This window comes from Myotis brandtii, unplaced genomic scaffold, assembly GCF_000412655.1.
Source record: "Myotis brandtii unplaced genomic scaffold, ASM41265v1 scaffold230, whole genome shotgun sequence".
Taxonomy (NCBI): Eukaryota; Metazoa; Chordata; class Mammalia; order Chiroptera; family Vespertilionidae; genus Myotis; species Myotis brandtii.
The window spans coordinates 6,818,936-6,836,880 of record NW_005358650.1 but is presented as its reverse complement, the minus strand read 5'-3'; the positions used below and the strand labels follow the sequence as shown (position 1 = coordinate 6,836,880).

Below are 17,945 nucleotides of genomic sequence, written 5' to 3'. Positions count from 1 at the left end.
CTGATTTGTTACCATCTCCCATTTCCCTGTCCTCTATCAAACTCTCCTTAGTTTGAGTTCCTTTAACTGTCTTACATGTCACACCCTTAGCAGAAGTGAAGTGGTCCTCATTCCCCTCCACTAAGAATAGTCCTCAAATAAGCCCGGAAACAGGACATAGTTCTTACACTAAATCCTTTTTCTGTGCTTCTTTAAGTTTCTCCTTCAATTGTAACCCACTGGTAATACATGCAGATGGGCTCTTTGTTTTCTAAAGATTTAAGTAACTTTTCATTTTTTTGGGAAAGGATATAGAAACTATTAGTGGAATTTCAATTTTTTTCATCCCACATGCTATCAACTAAGTATCTACTTTTTAAATAATTTTAAATAATCAGATCAAGTGAAAAGATTTTATATATTGATGAAGAATCATATCTGCTATCATTGAAAAATGAGCATTATCTACCTCCTTCAATCCATTATACCACTGAAATTAACATGAGTCCTCCATTATATTAGTCATGATAGCAACTCTGTTATTGCCAAATCACTTGAAACTCCTTCAACCAAGAGAAAAGTATTTTTACCTCAGCATAGAAAAAAAAAGCAAAAAATGAATATAAACCTGACTTTCTCTTCATGATCACAGAAAAACAGCCAAAATGTAACTACTTTAAAAAGTTAATAGATGTCATAGAAAATTCAGAGTTGAGTCAAAATTCTGAGTAAAAAATTTAAATAAATAAATAATGAAATTAAATTAAAAACTACAAAGCTGTGTAGTCCAGGTGCCCAGTATGGTAGTCACGAGGTACAGGTGACTGTTTACATTTAATTAAATTCCCATAAAATAAAAAGTTCCGTTTCTCAGTCACATCAGCCACATTTAAGTGCTCAGTAGCCACATGTGACAGACAAATGGCTGCCATGCTGGGCAGCACAGGCATAGAACATTTCCATCTTTGCGGAAAGTGCAATGAGACAACATTGCTTCAGAGGAAGGCAAGCTGGGAAGTACTGTCTTACATTAGACTTACCTTTAGAAACAATGCAAGGTATGCCTGGGCTAACTCAAAATCACGCTTTCGGTCCAACATCATTCCGATCATTTTTAAGAAACTCTGCATAACTTCTACAGATCCACCACATTCAGGAGACAAGCTCCGCAGCTCTGTTTCAATTGCCGATGGACCTAATTCTTTCAGAAGGTTAAGAGCAGCATCATCTGTATTAAGTTTTAAAAAGAATCCAGTTATTACCTACATCAGTTTACTTAGGAAACTAGTTTTTCCATTTCATCCCCCAAGCAACATATACATAAATTGCACAGGAAATTCTCTCTGTGGATTAATTTTTTCCTGTTAAGTAGTAGAATAAACCAAATTAAATAAAACCAGTACAAATAATGAGAGCAATACAATAAAAAGTACTAAAAACACTAAACTACACTAGTGCTTCCCTTCTTTGTCTCCCACCCCCAAAGTAAAACTCCTTTTATGAGCTTGCTGTTCTTCAGTCATCAGTACCATTCTTTGACTTTGCAAATGTGGACTCGAGTAATTTTGGTACAAAAACAAAAGCATTTGGAACAGACAACAGGAGGATAAATCAAATAAGAGAGTGATTGTGATTTTGTAACTGCTTACAGCTCTTATTGTTTATCATTACTAGCTACAGACTATAGCTTTCAAAAAGATAAATCTACTATTAACAAACTCAATAAATTTTAAAATTATCTTTTGATGAGATAATTTGGGAATATCTAAAATCATTGAAGACAAAAGTCTCTGTTATATTCCCAAACTGTATGGCAAACTTTTTGTAAATAAAAACAAAAGCATTAGAAAAAAATCTAATTTTCCATGTAAAAAGTGTGAGTATTTTCAAGACTATTCTAATATCAATATCATCTTAGTTTAGTGTCACTCAACTATAATAATAAAAGGGTATTATGCTAATTAGGCTAGACGTCCTTCCGGATGAAACCAGGGCTGGAGGGAAGCTAGCCTGGGCCCCGGGTGTGAGGGAAACCAGTGCCGGCAGCTGGGGGAAGGAAGGCCTATTCTTGCATGAATTTCATGCATTGGGCCTCTAGTTTAATATAACAGTAGAAAAGCTAAAGTTACTTCAGAGTAAAACCCAAGTTTCAACCCTTTTAGTTCTTACTATCTTCTTTTAGCTACTGAGAAACCTGCTAATAGTTCACTCAATTTCTTTTCATAGAAAGTAAAATAAGCTAAAAATACTTGGTAAATATTTTTTAATTTTTTATAATTAACTTACATTTATTATTCACGAGTCCTTCTTCAAGTTTCAAGAAGAAATCTGATTTTTGAGCCAAAATTCCAAGATTTACCACTTTAGACTTAAAAATAAATACACATTATTCAAAGAACACAATTGTAAGAAAAAAATATGTATAGTCTATAATTAAAAGCTACCATTAATTTACTCTATATGCATAAAACTGGGTGTTGGTAAAAAAAAACACACACACTACAACTGTATAATACAGAACACACCCCCCATATACTTAGAATGCTCCAATTTGATTTTTACCTGCTGTGGATCATTATTTTGTTCAGGCGCAGCATATCTGGGTACAAGGCCAGGAACTGTTGGTATAAAAAATGGTGCTGACTTGGGTACTTTGGGAGGTTCTTTTGGTTTATTCTTTTTCTGATTAAGAGGAAAAAATAAAAAGATTAGCAAGTAATCATCTGGCTAGCAGTTACTAATATTTAATTCTCAATAAATTTTTTTAAAAAGTCCAAAAAGTAACAAAAAGGAATGAAAATTTTTCAGATTAGAATGTTAAAATAAAATCCCATCAATCAATATCACAGATATCTTTAAAATGGGTTTCCCAATGCAAACCTCCAGAACCCCTGCGAATAAGGCAGAAGGGAAATGACGGGGTTCAGGAGAAGCCCCAGGACAAACAAACCTCATTTTCCTGAAACATGAATATTTAGGTGAAGAAATAATAATCAAACACTTTTGAAATTCTTTAATATTAAAATACAAACTTTTTATCAAAATGGGCTAGAAAGCAAAATTTACAAATGCTCAATATTTTCCCCGAGCCCAGAGCCTTTAGAAGTAATTAGGTGTAATATTTTTTGTGAAACTTATCCCTAATTCTTCTACTTTGTTAAAATTTTTATTTTTCCTTAGTAATCTGTGTTTTTAAGAAGCAAGAGAATACTATTGCCTGTTTATAAAATGTTTCAAGTGTTAGTAAAATTCAATCAGGAAAACCACTATCAGATTTCCCACCGACAGAATTTAGTTTTGATGACTACACGCTACACATCACTATCTCAAGAACAGTTGATGAAGAGCCTTTGTATGGTAAACTGCCTGATAAAGGGGTCTCACAATTTTACCTCCCACTATTTCTCTTCCATTCCAGGAGCTCTGCAACCTTAGGGAGATTTGCTTTTTGAAAGAAAGCTAGGGGTATTGGTGGCTTTAAGGAGGAATGGAATAAAAAAAAGCTACTACTTGAAAACACGATAAAGTGCTGCTAAATTACAGGGTAAGCACAGCCCTTCTTTGAGATGGTAGAGGAGTAAGAGTCACAGTTTCACTTCTAACTCTCTGTTACAGAGTGACAAGGGAGACAGTCCCTGAAATGTAAATACAAATAAAAGGCTTTTGGAGGAGTTCCACAGCGCTCTGGAGATTATCTATCTCCTACGGAAAACCAAAAGTAGAAAAACTGCCACAAAACAAATATAAAATTCTAACTTTTTTCATTCAGTAGGATATAAAAATATTGGAAGTGAGCACTTCTCTCATAAAATCATTCACTCAGGTTTGTATTTAAGTTTTTACGCAGAACAAACTACGTCTTAGCAAGGAACAGAGTAGTCCAAAAACTTAGCTCATTAATTGGGCATTACTCTGATTGCTCCCTTCACACTCATCTACTACTTATACTTTTTCATGCGTCGTTTTTAAAGCTAGTCCTTGGAGCACTACCTTTAGCTGACAGACTGGGCAACAGCTTTGAGGAAATTAACATGTGAAAACTTTCCTTACCCAAGACACTCATATTCGTTTGGGTACTAAGTTATTGGTTACAAAAAAACTTACTACTTTGTCATAGTTATCGATGTCCTTACACTTTTTTTATGGCCAGCCCACAATATAACTTAGCATACATATGACCTCTAGTGAATGTATGTGTTTATCTAATCAAACCAAGCTTCAATAATCAATGCTTAGCATTATCACAGGATGGCCTCTAAAATTTTCTACTCTAGTCTATTCCTCTCAATTGTTTTCACTACTCACAAATGAGGATCATGAAACATGCTTTGAAAAACACTAATATATTATCTATTTTTCATGTAAAATTATAATTTCCTCAAATACAAAGGGACCAGGTTTTTTTCATTGGCACTGTTACGGGACATTACCTAGTACCTAGTTCTTTTTAACTTACACGCCTGGATCCAACACAGCAAGCTCTAAACATCTTCTTATAGTTGGCAGAGTAGCATATAGAATAATAAATGGTAGTTGAAGCTTAATTTTAAAAAGACTAGTGAAAGTCTTTTCGTTTCCAAATGACTAGTGATAGATATCACACGTGGTGGCAATATTTTTTCTTGTTTTAGAAATTAGGGAGTGTTGGGGGGGGGGGCGTAATGTGGGGATAAGGACACATATGTAATAACTTAATCAAGAAATTAAAAAAAAAGAAGTCAAAAAAGTAGTTTAGAGGCTGGATTAAAAACATCAAATTTATAATAGCTCTGCAGTTGTAGGCTGTACTTCTGCTGTATCCAAAGGTCTGCTGAATGCTCTCAAAATTAATACATATAAAGAGAATTCTGTCAGAATTTTCTAACACTGCTCAAATAATCACACTAGATTAAATAGGATTCAACTAAATGGCATGCTCTTAGGTATTAACTGTTCCTCCTAAAGCTCTCAAAGTAGGGGAAGCTATTTCTACTAAAGAAAATGCTTCTGGAATGTGTCTTTAGGGGTGAATATTCAGTGTACTATAGTAGTACCTTAATAACATCAAGATTAAGAAGGTTTTTCCACCGTGATTCAGGAAGGAGGGATAGAGTCACCAACTGCTCATTCAACTGTTCTGGGGAATCATACTCTATCATTTCATCACTTGGTTCTATGGTTTCTTCTGATAATTCTACATCTGAAAACAAAAATTTGGGGGTAAAAAAAAATTAACACACAATATTTTTATCATGTAAAAGAAATTTAATTCAGACCAAATCCATTAGTATTTCATAACACGTTTACTCAATGTAGATTTGTAAACTCTTAATTTCCTCATCTTCTCATATTAACTATAACTCCCATCACAAGACCTAAAACACTTCTCCCTAATACCAACAGATTACCAATTGATAGTCTTATCAATCACATTTTTGTAAAAAATGTATGAAGTCATTCAAAATATTTCATATCAGTTAAATACTTTGATTGAATCCATTAAACTCTGCCTTCAGTAGCAATACGCCCATCTTAGGTTTATGATATTACACTTCAAAAAATTACTATTTTGTGATTACCTTCGGTTTGACAAGTTCCAGGAAGCATCACTACTGAAGGAACATAATCTGTGGGAAGTGGCCGTAATGAAACAACTGAATACAGGGAAATATTGGACCTGAGAAATAAAAACATAAGCCATATTTTAAAACTTAAAAATACAGGTTTTTTTGGGAAAAACTTCAATTACTGGTCTAAAAAAACAAACAGAAAAACTTCAATTACTCTACAATCTTGAATTTGGATACAGATTCCAATCACGTACAACTGAAAAACAACCTCAAAGATAAATAAAATAGTATTAATTTGAAAATGCCTTGATTCATGTCATAGATGTTACCACAAGAAAGCTGTGCATAAACATTACTAATGTAGTACACAAAAGTATTTGAGAGATCAGTACTAGGGAGTACTTTTATAAAGTAACATAATCTCCTTGTCTTTATATTGTTTTGACAATTGTCAACCTTCAGTTAAGAACATAATACCTAACTGAAGGAAGGACAGACTCAGAGAGTTAAGTCAGACACAGAATAAGATAATCAGATCCTTGAGACTGTAAACAGTCATGGATTTCTCCTTCCCTAGAATGGCCCTCTAAGTGACCATGTTTCTGCTACCTTGACCCTACACATGACCTTGGATGACTAATCAAGATGTAGCTTCCTATCCCAAAGTGAGTTAATCAGATTCTGTTTTCCATACATTATGAATTTAGAATGAAAAATAAAAGTTGGGGAAATCAGGTTCTGAGCTATATGAATAGTGGTACTACATAGCTGCTAAGGTCCCACAGCTACTATTCTTCTCTTATCTTGATTATTCAAGCCTCACAGATTCCAGGAGATACTCCATTTTGCTTATTAAGGTGGCCAGAGTGTATTTCAATTGCATACTGAATTTTTTTGTGTGTCATAAAAATTTAATTAGAAAATTTTATAATTAGAAAAAAAAGGTAAGTTTTTTTTCTCTTCCTCAATAGGAAATACCCAGCACTTTTTCTCAGCCCAGATGATGGACCATCTACCTTGACCTCTTACATGTTCGTCACAATGGAGTTGGGTGTGAAGAGTTATGTAACTAGAATGATCTTAGCAAGCATCTTTCCCAAACAATGCCTTATAGATAAAGTAGTCTGAAGTTGACAGGTGACTCACTAAGGTTATAAAGCAGTATTGGGGTAGTAGCAGGAGAGCCAGAATCTGGCTAGGGACTCCCATTTTTCTAACATTTTAAAATTCACATATCCTTTTTGCAAAATAAAAGCTAAATAAGAGAACATAAAAATCAATTGTGTGGTTGAACAAAGGTATCTAAATTATCAAGCAGATGTTGAATCAGCCATAAACTTATGGTAAATTAATCCCCTGTCAACAATGTGACATTTCCATTTTATAAATTAGAAAAAAAAAAGGTTATGTTAGCAACTATGGTTGTCTGACAATATCATCTTCCTTCTCCTCCTTACCCCAAACAGAACTATATGAATGAACTCACCATAGATAAATTCCAAGGTGGTCCACGTGGGAAGTGGCCAGAAAGTCTCCGGTAGGGGACATAGTTACATTGAGAGGAGCTGAGTCCAACAAAAAGCTGTCTATAAGGCTATAAAAAGGATCAAGATGTTAAACTCTACCAAAACATTTAACGCACAAATATATTTTTGTTAAAAATAATACGAAATAATATAGAAAAGTTTCATTTTTATTTTTTAATAATCACCAATACCAGAAAGGCATCAATAACAAAGAGCTTTGTCAATTATGTTACTATTTGAAAATAACCTCTCTTAATGAGAATGACTCGGAACTTCAAATTACCAATTAGCCAGAGAAAGAGTTTCAACAGGGAGAACACAGGAGGAAATACTCTTTTTCTGGAATGCCATTTTGGTAGACTGACTTGGGAACATTTCTCTTGTATTTTTGTTATCCCAGTGAAAATAATAAAAGGCTTAGGCAACAGAAGAAATTAAAATAAAATGACTGTAAATAAGAATAAGAAAACAGTAATGGAAAAAACTCGAGCAAGTCTGTTTTTCAAATAGGTAACCACACTATACATGAAACATATGAAAGAATTCAGTCTACAGAGCATAACCATAAAGCAGTGTATAAAAACTAGTCTCACAGCTTGAAAAGTTGGAAGGGTTGAAAAGTTGGGTAAGAAGGGGGAGTGATCACCCCCAGGTAGGAGGCTTGGAGTAGGCTTCTCAGAAAACACAGTGTTGGAGATGAGCCTTCCAAATGGATGTTGATGGTAGAGAAAGCGTATCCTGGCTGAGGGAAGTGTGGAGGGCAAGGCAAAGGAAAACACAACTGGGTTTAGTGAGGAGTGCAGTTTGGTACATAAGCATAAGGCTACATACAGGCTCCTGAATACAAAACACCTAAATTTGTTTTTACTTTAATCAATGAAAAGTCACTGAAGGCTTTGAGCAGATAGTAATGTAATCTTCACTTTCATAAAAAATCTGCCATCAGAATGTAGAGTATATTTGAACAGGAAGAAGAGTGAAACTGTGCTAGCAGTCATCTAACAGCATTAAAGATCTGATCTAGGATGGTGACAGCAGGAAGTGACCTGAGTGAATTTAATGAGCAAAGAGAAAGATCTGCAAAGGAAGCTTCTTAGGTTGGCTGAGGGTGTGAATATTTTGTGTACTTTAAGAGAAATATACTGTTTTAATCACAGCTATTTTAAAAACTATTTTATTCACTGAAGGCAGTACATTATCCATGGGAAGGCACAACAAAATGACTGAAGTTCAGAATCTACATTATATAAAACATACCTAGTACCTCACTACCCTATAAGGCAGATCTGTATTATATAAATCAGAAAATGAGGCCCAGTAAGATTTAAAAACTTGCTCAAGGTAGAAAATTGAGCCAAGAATGTCACACAAGCAGTCTGTACTCTTAATCACTATAAACTCAGTAAAACCACTGCTGAAACTAAAGTATAACAAGCCGCTCAATAGCACATTTACATGCTGGGACTGTCTACACTGGTGATTCACGAGCAGCGCAAATGTGAATGAAGTCTCTCCAGTGGAGACGTTAAGTGACTTGTCCAAAATAAAATCTCTCGCCCTCGCCGGTTTTGCTAAGTGGATAGAGCATCCGCCCATGAACTGAATGGTCCCGGGTTCAATTCCAATCAAGGGCACATACCTAGGTTGCAGGCTTGATCCCCGGCCATGGTCTGGGCGCAGGCGGGAGGCAACCAATCAATGTGTCTCTCTCACATCGATGTTTCTCTCTCTAAAAATCAATGGGAAAATATCCTCAGGTGAGGATTAATTTTTTTAAAAAATCTCTCAATTTGTTCAGAGTGTAATTAATACGGTAAAACTTAAATAATGAATGATAGGAAAATAAGCCTTAAAATTAGGAACACTGGAAACAAACACCAAAGTGTGCTCAGGACAATGACTGTTATTTGATTCTTAGTTATGGGGAAAAAGGTGAAGAATAACCTGTCTGATTTCTGCTCAAACTTACTCTGGAAGCTCACAAGAATGCCTTCTCTTAAGAATCAAGAGAACTGGGGAAAATAAAACTTTGGTAAACACTTATTATATACCAGACTATTAAATTATTTATGTTATTTAACCCAAACAACCCAGAGCAGAAACATTACTCCAATGTATACAGACGAAAATTAAGCCTAAACACAGAAGTTTCAGATCTTACCATTTCTTGTCTTGATCAATATTTGTGCATTAACTTAACTATGTGAGGGGTGAAACATCCTAACATGTCTGCTAAAAAGAGAATCTACAATCTACTGCTTAAGCAAATTTATTCTATATAATACTATAATTATTTTGTCAAATTCATTGTGCAACTTGATTCCACAGCTGTTGCGTGTGGGTAGACAGACCTTCCGTTATGTAAAAGCATCAAATTGAGGAAGATGATTTCCATATACAAAGCATATTTTACATGGCCATATTAATTCATAAAGCATAAGTGTGCAGGCTTAATCCCAGACTGCCGGAGCCCGCCGGCACTACAGTCGAACAGTACCTGAAAGGGGGGTCAGGATTAAGAAAAGAGACAGACACAAAGATGGGATCCGGAGGACTGACAGCTCAAGACTGCAGCCCCGAGTTTATTTCACACAGTCTTTTTATACATTCACTGGTTACATATGCTTTTAGCAGAACTTAAGCAACTTTCGATTTAATCAGAGCAAGCATCTCCTCTAACAGTCTCGGCCAACTTCCTTTTTTCCAATCCTTCGTCTTAGTCGGCAGCTGAGACTGACTTTCATGATCTAAGCTCAGCTAGACTACTTCCTTATTCTAACAAGCTATACTGCTGCAGCACAATTTTCCTGCTTATTTGGCATTTAGCAAGCTAAATCAGTAACTTGAACTTTAGTGGGATAGAGCGTGTGACAGCCCACCTTGTGAAAGACTGTCTCCTCGGGACCTTGTCAAACCGAGACCACTCCCCACACCAGACTTAACTACCATATAGTCCCTGCCAAGGTCACAGAATGAAAAGTCCCAGATAAGGTACATAGTTTTTGAGAGAAGATCAATAAAATCCTCACTGTAAGAAATCAGATTTTCAAGCACAGAGCCTTGCATACCAAGTCCTTTCTGGTTATATCAGGGGTGGGGAACCTATTTTCTGCCAAGGGCCATTTGGATATTTATAACATCATTTGTGGGTCAAACAATATTGTCAACTTAAAAATTAGCCTGCTATATTTGGTCAAACATTTAATTAACTCACTCCTAATGCCTTGCCAGGGCCAGACCAAATGATTTCCAGGGCCTTATACAGCCGACGGGCCAGATGTTCCCCACCCCTGGGTTATATCCTGAACAAATGCAGACAGTAGATGATCAATCTCCAAAGTGATGGAATCAACTTACACAAAAATCTTTAATGAGTAGAAGAAAGGGATGGTTTTGCCTCAGTGAGAAATGCAAAATAATATTCTATTCCAATTATTCTCATGTAATGCTCCTCAGAAAACAGCAATGAGACAGAACAAAATGTAAAATTCTATTAAAGCAGCACAGCTGGTGTGGTTCAGTGGTTGAGCACTGATCCATGAACCAGGAGGTCACAGTTCAATTCCTGGTCAAAGCACATGTCCGGGTTGCAGGCTTGATCCTCAGTAGGAGACATTGCTATTTTATACTTTTCTCATCCCCAAAAGAGTTCAACATGAACTTCCAGTAGATTGAAAACAAAGAAATAAAGATGGTAGTGGTAGGGAATGACAAAAAATTTCAACTGGCTCTAACCGGATTGGCTCAATGGATAGAGCGTCGGCCTGCGGACTGAAGGGTCCCAGGTTCGATTCTGATCAAGGACATGTACCTTGGTTGCGGGCACATCCCCAGTAGGGGGTGTGCAGGAGGCAGCTGATTGATGTTTCTCTCACATCGATGTTTCTAACTCTCTATCTCTCTCCCTTCCTCTCTGTAAAAAATCAATAAAATATATTAAAAAAACAAACTTCAACTGTGCTTCTCTGAGAATCCTACAAAATAAGAAAACTTTCTCTATTTTAAAACAATTTTACAGGAAACAGTTCAGTGCCTATGCAATTGTTTTAGATAGGCACAACTCCAGGTAGATTACACCTGTATGTTACCACACCCAAAGGTTTACTCATAAATAGTTTCACTTTTCAGACTATGTAATGAGCATATTCATTCTTTAAATATTTAATATGTGATGTAAATGACGAAGCTGCATACTGAAGAAAGAACTAGGAATCTCCAAAGATTGTCATACAAATTATGATTTAAAAACAGGGGAATCAAAAACCCCAATAATTACATATGGGTGTATGATGAAACACTAATCCTCACTTCCTCATTATCTTCTACATCAAGAAAATCAGTTCATTCTTAATAACATATGACACAGCCCAAGCAAGGTGGAAAGCACAACTGTTGGGAAATGTTTTTTCCTCCAATGCTTATTGCAGCAAAATGTAATTCATGAAATATGCCACCATGGGCAAATCACGTCGCTTCTCTTTGAGCCTCCATTTCCTCATTTGTAAAATGGAACTAATAATAGTAATAGTACCTACACCCATTCGAATATGAGGGAAGGTGAAAAATAAAAGTATATAAAGTGCTTAGTAGCTAATGGTAAATGCTAATTTAGTTGCAATTAGACAGCAGCAGTTGTGTGACATGGTTTTTCAAGCTTCCTCATTTACTCCACTTCCAATCTTAGCCAAAGTAGTCCTTATTTTTGTCTTTATTAAAATTAGACTTTGGTTCAATCAGTGTAGACGTAATTACATTTTCTTTTAATAATCCCTGTGTGACTCATTTCTTGTTTGTGTGTCTCTGCCATCTTCATGCCTTTGTATTCATTTAAAATTGCGGGTGTTCACCGAAAGATATCAGAATCGAAAACTTATCAAATTTAAATCTGCTCAACTTTTTACTGAAATAAAAGATTTAGCAAAAAAACTAATGCTGAGTCAAAGACTGATAGATTTAAATGCTTCTAGATCAGCCGTGGGCAAACTACGGCCCGCGGGCCGGATCCAGCCCATTTGAAATGAATAAAACTAAAAAAAAAAAAAGACCGTACCCTTTTATGTAATGATGTTTACTTTGAATTTATATTAGTTCACACAAACACTCCATCCATGCTTTTGTTCCGGCCCTCCGGTCCAGTTTAAGAACCCATTGTGGCCCTCGAGTCAAAAAGTTTGCCCACCCCTGTTCTAGATCCTATTTTTTCCATTCCAAAGATAAATTTGCTGCTTTGTAAAAATATTGTGTTAATTTAGTACTACTGAACATTAACCTATCTCTCCCATCTAATGTAAACTAAAACTACTAAAAAGGAAAATGACAAGGGCATATGTCAACTCTATTACTTGTACAACTTTCCTACTGTAATTAAAGCAATTCAAATTACAATGTTCAGTTTTAGAAAAATAGCAAAAGTCCTAGACTACCAATATTTCTAATGGTGCCTTTTTTTAAAAAAAAGTAAGGAAATACCAACTTTAGGTGAACTTTTTGAAGTCAGAGGATATAGCCCAGGAACATGTATGGACATGTTAGTTTTTAGAGCTGGACTAATTAGCAACACACTTTTGTTGCACATATTCCAAATCGGGTGCCTATGCTGGATAAATAGCTGTGTCTCATTCCTATATCACACTTGAAAGGAAATTATTACATCAGGGTTTTTCCTTTCTAAAGGTCAAACTGCTTTCAAGTATGAGCTTATCCAACTCCTCAGGAAAAAAAAAGTAGAATTGGACAGAGCTTAGTAATTTACAAATATTTCAAAGATTAAAAAGTACCATCTTCTTTCTCATCTTTCTTACCAATGTCTTTCCTTATGGTATATTCCTATTAAATGAGATATTTTGCTATTCCCATCACTCCTTCCTAAGCAATTCTATGTTAATATGATTTTAAATTGCATCTATTCCTATATAATTTTTAAGAGTATTTTTTAATTGATTTTTTAGAGAGAGGAAGGAAGTGAGAAATAGAAACATTGATCTGTTGCCTCCTGTATGTACCCCAACCAGGAATTGAACCCAAAACCTGGGTATGTGCCCTGACCTGGAATCAAACCTGCGACCCTTCAGTGCATGGGATAATGCTCAACCAACCGAGCCACAAAGGCCAGGGCTACTCCTATATAATTTTTAACAACAACAAAGCACACACACACACATTCTCTCTCTCAGTCTCCAATGTTCAAATTAATTAACGGAATTGGATAATATTTTCTCTTTGAGAAATGTTTTAGTAGCAAGTTAAGTCTATGAGATAGATTTCTGAACACTACTGAGTTTTACCCAAATCTTAAGATGCACATGTTTCATTCTTGAAGGTATCTAAAATGTCTTCCTTCAAGAATTATGTTAGAGACAGAGAATATATAACATACATCAAGGAAAGTTAAGGTTTTTGACCTTTTAACTAAATTCAATATGAACAAAAAAACATACAAAATAAAAGTTTGAGTCATATTTTTAAAAGCACATAATCCATTAATTACAGGTAAAAGATAATGATTGAGAAATTTTCTGATAGAGGTTAAGGATTTAAAAATAAACTCACCACCCAGAAGGAAGGTCCCAAGTTCTAATAGAGCAATCCATTGAAGCACTTATTAACCAACGACCATCAGGACTGAAAGCCTTTAAGTTAAAAAAAATAAATAAGAGTACATACATAATCTGTGTGTGTGTGTGTATACATGTATATGTATGTTTGTCATGTTTGTGCCTGCATTTTTAACAGCTTAAAGAATGCAATAAATTAAAAGATACAGACTACATGAAAAACTAAGTTTGAGTAAAATTTAGACTACCTTATTTTATATAAAAGAAACCATTTCTTATATACCACTGATTTGGATATAGATAAGGATTAGGCTTTTATAGGAAATATAAAAAGTTTTGAAATTAACACTGAAAATTAAATCTTTATTCCAAAATCTCCTATATTTATAGACAATTAACAAACTGTGTTTAACTACAAATTATTTTTAATATAAAGCTGCTGTTCTGAGAGCATTCAATTACTAGTAGAAATATTTTGTTACCTAATTTGATTACAACATATCTGTGAAAGCAACAAAAACTACATTTTCTTAAACAGTCTTTATATTAGACTAGCTTCCTAAGAATAAACCTAATTTTGAATGCATATTATCTTAAAATATTAAAGTTACTAAAAAAGTCATTATACTTTTACTTGTAGTTTCAGTTAAAAATCTTCTTCACTAATCATGTTCGATTTCCAAAATATAATTTAAATCTGCAATAAGAGTTTCAAAATAAATTTAAACTATAAACTACTTATAAAGAAGGTATAGATTTTCTATCATTAAAAATGAATAATAATAGCTCTCTCCTTGCCTGTAGCAAGTGTTTTGAGGCTTAAATCACATAGGATGTGGAAGAAGGCCCAAAAGGAAAAACTTTAGGGTTCATAATGGCAGTAGATTGTATTCATCCAGAAGTCTAAGCACATCAAAGGGATCATGACTATCCATATTGGCACATGATATTTGGATAAGTGAACTCTAATTTGTTCATCAGGGCTGCAGTAATATTGTGGAAACTCAAAACTTAAGGTACAGAGAGATCAATTTACAGAATAGAACAAGCTATTAAAGGACGGGAAAATGATCTGATAAATAAATCTCAGACATTTAAGAGGAGTAATTTAATACTGAGTAGTAGAAACTCCAGACACACAAGTTGAAAAATGTGAAAAGGAAAAAAACACACACAAAAAACAGGAAGATTGTTGGCACTGACAGATGTTTTAAAAAATGCTATTTCATCATAAATTACCCCACTCCCACCCTCATTTCTATAGATCCTGTCACAACAAATTCTGTTGATGGGTAGTTCTACCAATCTCCAATCTACAGATCAACACCATTTCTCCTTATTTTTAAGTAAATGGGTAAGCATTGCAAATTCTGATTTTTGGTATGAGAATGAATAAGTAAAAGTAGTTGTTGGAACTGGCATTCAGTAGCTAGGATTTTATTTTTTTCTCTTTTCAAATAAATCAAGGAATCTGCAATTGATGAAAAATGACAATATAAACTTAATATGGTCCTCTACAAACAACTTTTAAACCAGAGTGCTTATCATCGTATCATACATCCCACCGTAAGAATATAATAATAGTAAGCTAAATCACATTACCAGTTAAACTCTTTTGGAATTAAGCTATACAAACTCTAGAAATAAAACAAAACTAGCACACACCAGGTACGAGATATTCCAAGTCTCCTAGTATTAATTTTTTTATGCATGTAGAAAATGAGAAATAAGTTCCTTCAGCCTAGTTTAATATTAAGTCAGAAATGACATACTTATGTTTCCATAGATCATTCAACGTCTAAAGTATATTTTGGTCCTGTTTACAGTCTAAGAGAAAAAGATAAACTCTGCGATATATATATTTTAATCTGGTGGCATTAACTCCCTGAGAAATATTAAACTTTCTTTTAATTCTGCATTTTCCTTAAAAAATCTACTAGTATGATGAGTAGCTTAATGCTATTCAAGGAAAACAGTTTCAATTATTTGAACATTTTTTAACCTAAATAAAACAGAAATGAGTCAACTTTTGTTTAAACATCTAGTTTGTTTTACCATGTCATTTATTTGGCCTTGGTGTCCAGAAAACTCTCTGACAGTCTTTCTAGTTTCTATGTCCAGAACACTAATGGAGAAGTCATCCAAGGCGAGTCCCAGAATGCCACTAGCAAGATAAATGCATCAGTTTTAATAAACAAACAAACAAAAACTTGAACTAAAATCTCACAGGCATTTTAATTTTTTAAATCAAGTGTACCTTTGGAGTATAAGCAAAATGCTGTTCTTTTTATATTAAAAATCGAATTTTTTCCCCACTTGGTAAATTATGTACTTTATTTAAATTAAGAACTTTTTACCAAAAACATCAAGAGGAAAATTCATTATCATTAAAAGAGAAATTTTACCTGTCTCTGTGTAGCAGCATCATATTTGGAGATGAATCAAGGCTCATAGAATGGATTAAAATTTTGTTTTTAAAGTTCCAAAACTTGAGTAATCCTTCACTACCAGTCGTAATTGTCAACTGGTTTAATCCATCCACTGCAACACCTCTAACAGACCCTTTATGAGCTTTAAAGCATATGTTAAAAGAAAAAAGAATAAGAATTGATATTGCCTCTCTGAATACTGCACAAAGAGTGATTCCTTTATTTAAATAACTAAGTTCCACTATTTACCTTCCCTAAAATTTTAATATTACTCTGAATTTTAGGGAGTAGGGAGATTATTATATTGCTTGAGTAAAAATAAAGTCAATCAGATTAATATACAAAGGTTTCAAAAAAAAGTTAAGATTTTCTGCTCAAAGCAAGAAGAAAACAAAAATTTTAATTTGTATATTATCTACTTTCCTTTAACATCTGTGACTTAATTCTCTGAGTATTTCAACATGGTGGCTATAAGATGTAATGGCAGTATCTGTCATATAGAGTTGACAATAGCCCATCCATAACTGTAGCAAAATGGCTGGCAGTTAAGAATTTAATACATGCCAATGAGTTATTAGCCTCATACCTATCTATTATTTTTTTAATAAGAAAAAGAAAAACATGCAATACCTTGATCCTCACCAAACCTTCCTCGATGTATACCAGACTGCATGTTATATACATCTACAGTTCCTGATGAGAGACCAATTACAGCAAAGTTTCCACAAGAAGTTATATCCACTGCCTTAGGAAAAAAAAAATTAAACACAAGTGACACAGCAAATAACTAACATTTTTATTGTACTTTAGCTTCCATAGTGTTTTTTTTTTATCCACTAATTACCTTATTCTTTTTTAAAATAAAGCATGGCATGATAAATTAATTAGTTCATTAATTTTCTTAAACATTCCTATATTTGGATATCTAAGACATATCTGCTTGATTCTATCTTCTTTCTCTAAGAAGTATGAAGAAATTATTATCCAAGACCATAAGACATAACCGAGGAAACTCAGTTGAAATTTACAAAGTCAGAATAATTGTGTTATCAGGTGGCCTTCAATTTTTAATTTATTTACCACAGTGCTAAAGTCAAAGCATTCCATTCCTTAATTTGTCTTTATCTTACCTTACTTTTTAATTGCTTCTACAGCTATACAAAACTAAAAACCTACCATTAGAATGTCCAATAAAAAAGCTCAAAATATTTTAATTATGACATATTAGGAAGAGAATACAAGAGAATACACAAGGCATAACATAGAAAACATTAGCTGTTTTAGAGAAACCAAGATGGCAGCATAGGTTAAAGCCGGAGTTTGCTGCCTCGAACAACCACTTCAAAAATACAACTAAAAGATGGAACGGACATCACCCAGAACCACAGGAAGGCTGGCTGAGTGGAAGTTCTACAACTAGGAGGAAAGAGAATAGCACACCGAGACTCAGAGGAGGCGCAGTGCTGAAGTCAAATACTAAGGTGTGGAGTGCATGCGGAGTGGGCTGGTGGCTGAGGGCACGGTTGTCTGTTTCAATCGGGAGGGAGTCTCAGACTCTGAGCTCCAGATCTGGGCGAGTCTCTAGGGACCCAGACTCAAACAGGAGAAGCCGGACTGTCTGGCTTCGGTCGGAACTCGAAGGCAGCTTTCTCTCCCAGGTTTGCAGCGGTTGCTGGGACTCTGAGAGGCAGAGCCCCTGGGGACGGGACTGAGAGCAGCCATAACTGCTCGCTCCGCCTGCCCTGTTGATCCCGCCCTGTTGATCCTGCCCCGCCCAAGCCCTGCACAGAGGCATTTGCGGGATAGCCTCAGGCAAAGGCTAGATTAGCACCGCCCTAGAGATCCAGCACATAAGTTCTCCCACTGCAGACACAACTGATTCTCATAGCCAGTTGGCCTGGAGGTCAA

The 17,945-nt window shown here is 34.9% G+C and overlaps 1 protein-coding gene across 1 annotated transcript in view; it reads right to left on the bottom strand.

The window, feature by feature from the left end:
- The window catches only part of WDR36 (WD repeat domain 36), a 45,591-nt gene that overhangs the window by 706 nt on the left and 26,940 nt on the right, over nucleotides 1-17,945 (bottom strand). The window contains exons 13-22 of the mRNA XM_005866449.2: nucleotides 16,668-16,782; nucleotides 16,014-16,179; nucleotides 15,664-15,772; nucleotides 13,604-13,683; nucleotides 7,015-7,122; nucleotides 5,538-5,635; nucleotides 5,013-5,158; nucleotides 2,542-2,661; nucleotides 2,266-2,347; nucleotides 1,020-1,207 (exon numbers count right to left, since the gene is read on the bottom strand). Of these exons, the coding sequence (XP_005866511.1) occupies nucleotides 1,020-1,207; nucleotides 2,266-2,347; nucleotides 2,542-2,661; nucleotides 5,013-5,158; nucleotides 5,538-5,635; nucleotides 7,015-7,122; nucleotides 13,604-13,683; nucleotides 15,664-15,772; nucleotides 16,014-16,179; nucleotides 16,668-16,782 (1,212 nt within the window). The remainder of the gene's footprint in view (nucleotides 1-1,019; nucleotides 1,208-2,265; nucleotides 2,348-2,541; nucleotides 2,662-5,012; nucleotides 5,159-5,537; nucleotides 5,636-7,014; nucleotides 7,123-13,603; nucleotides 13,684-15,663; nucleotides 15,773-16,013; nucleotides 16,180-16,667; nucleotides 16,783-17,945) is intronic.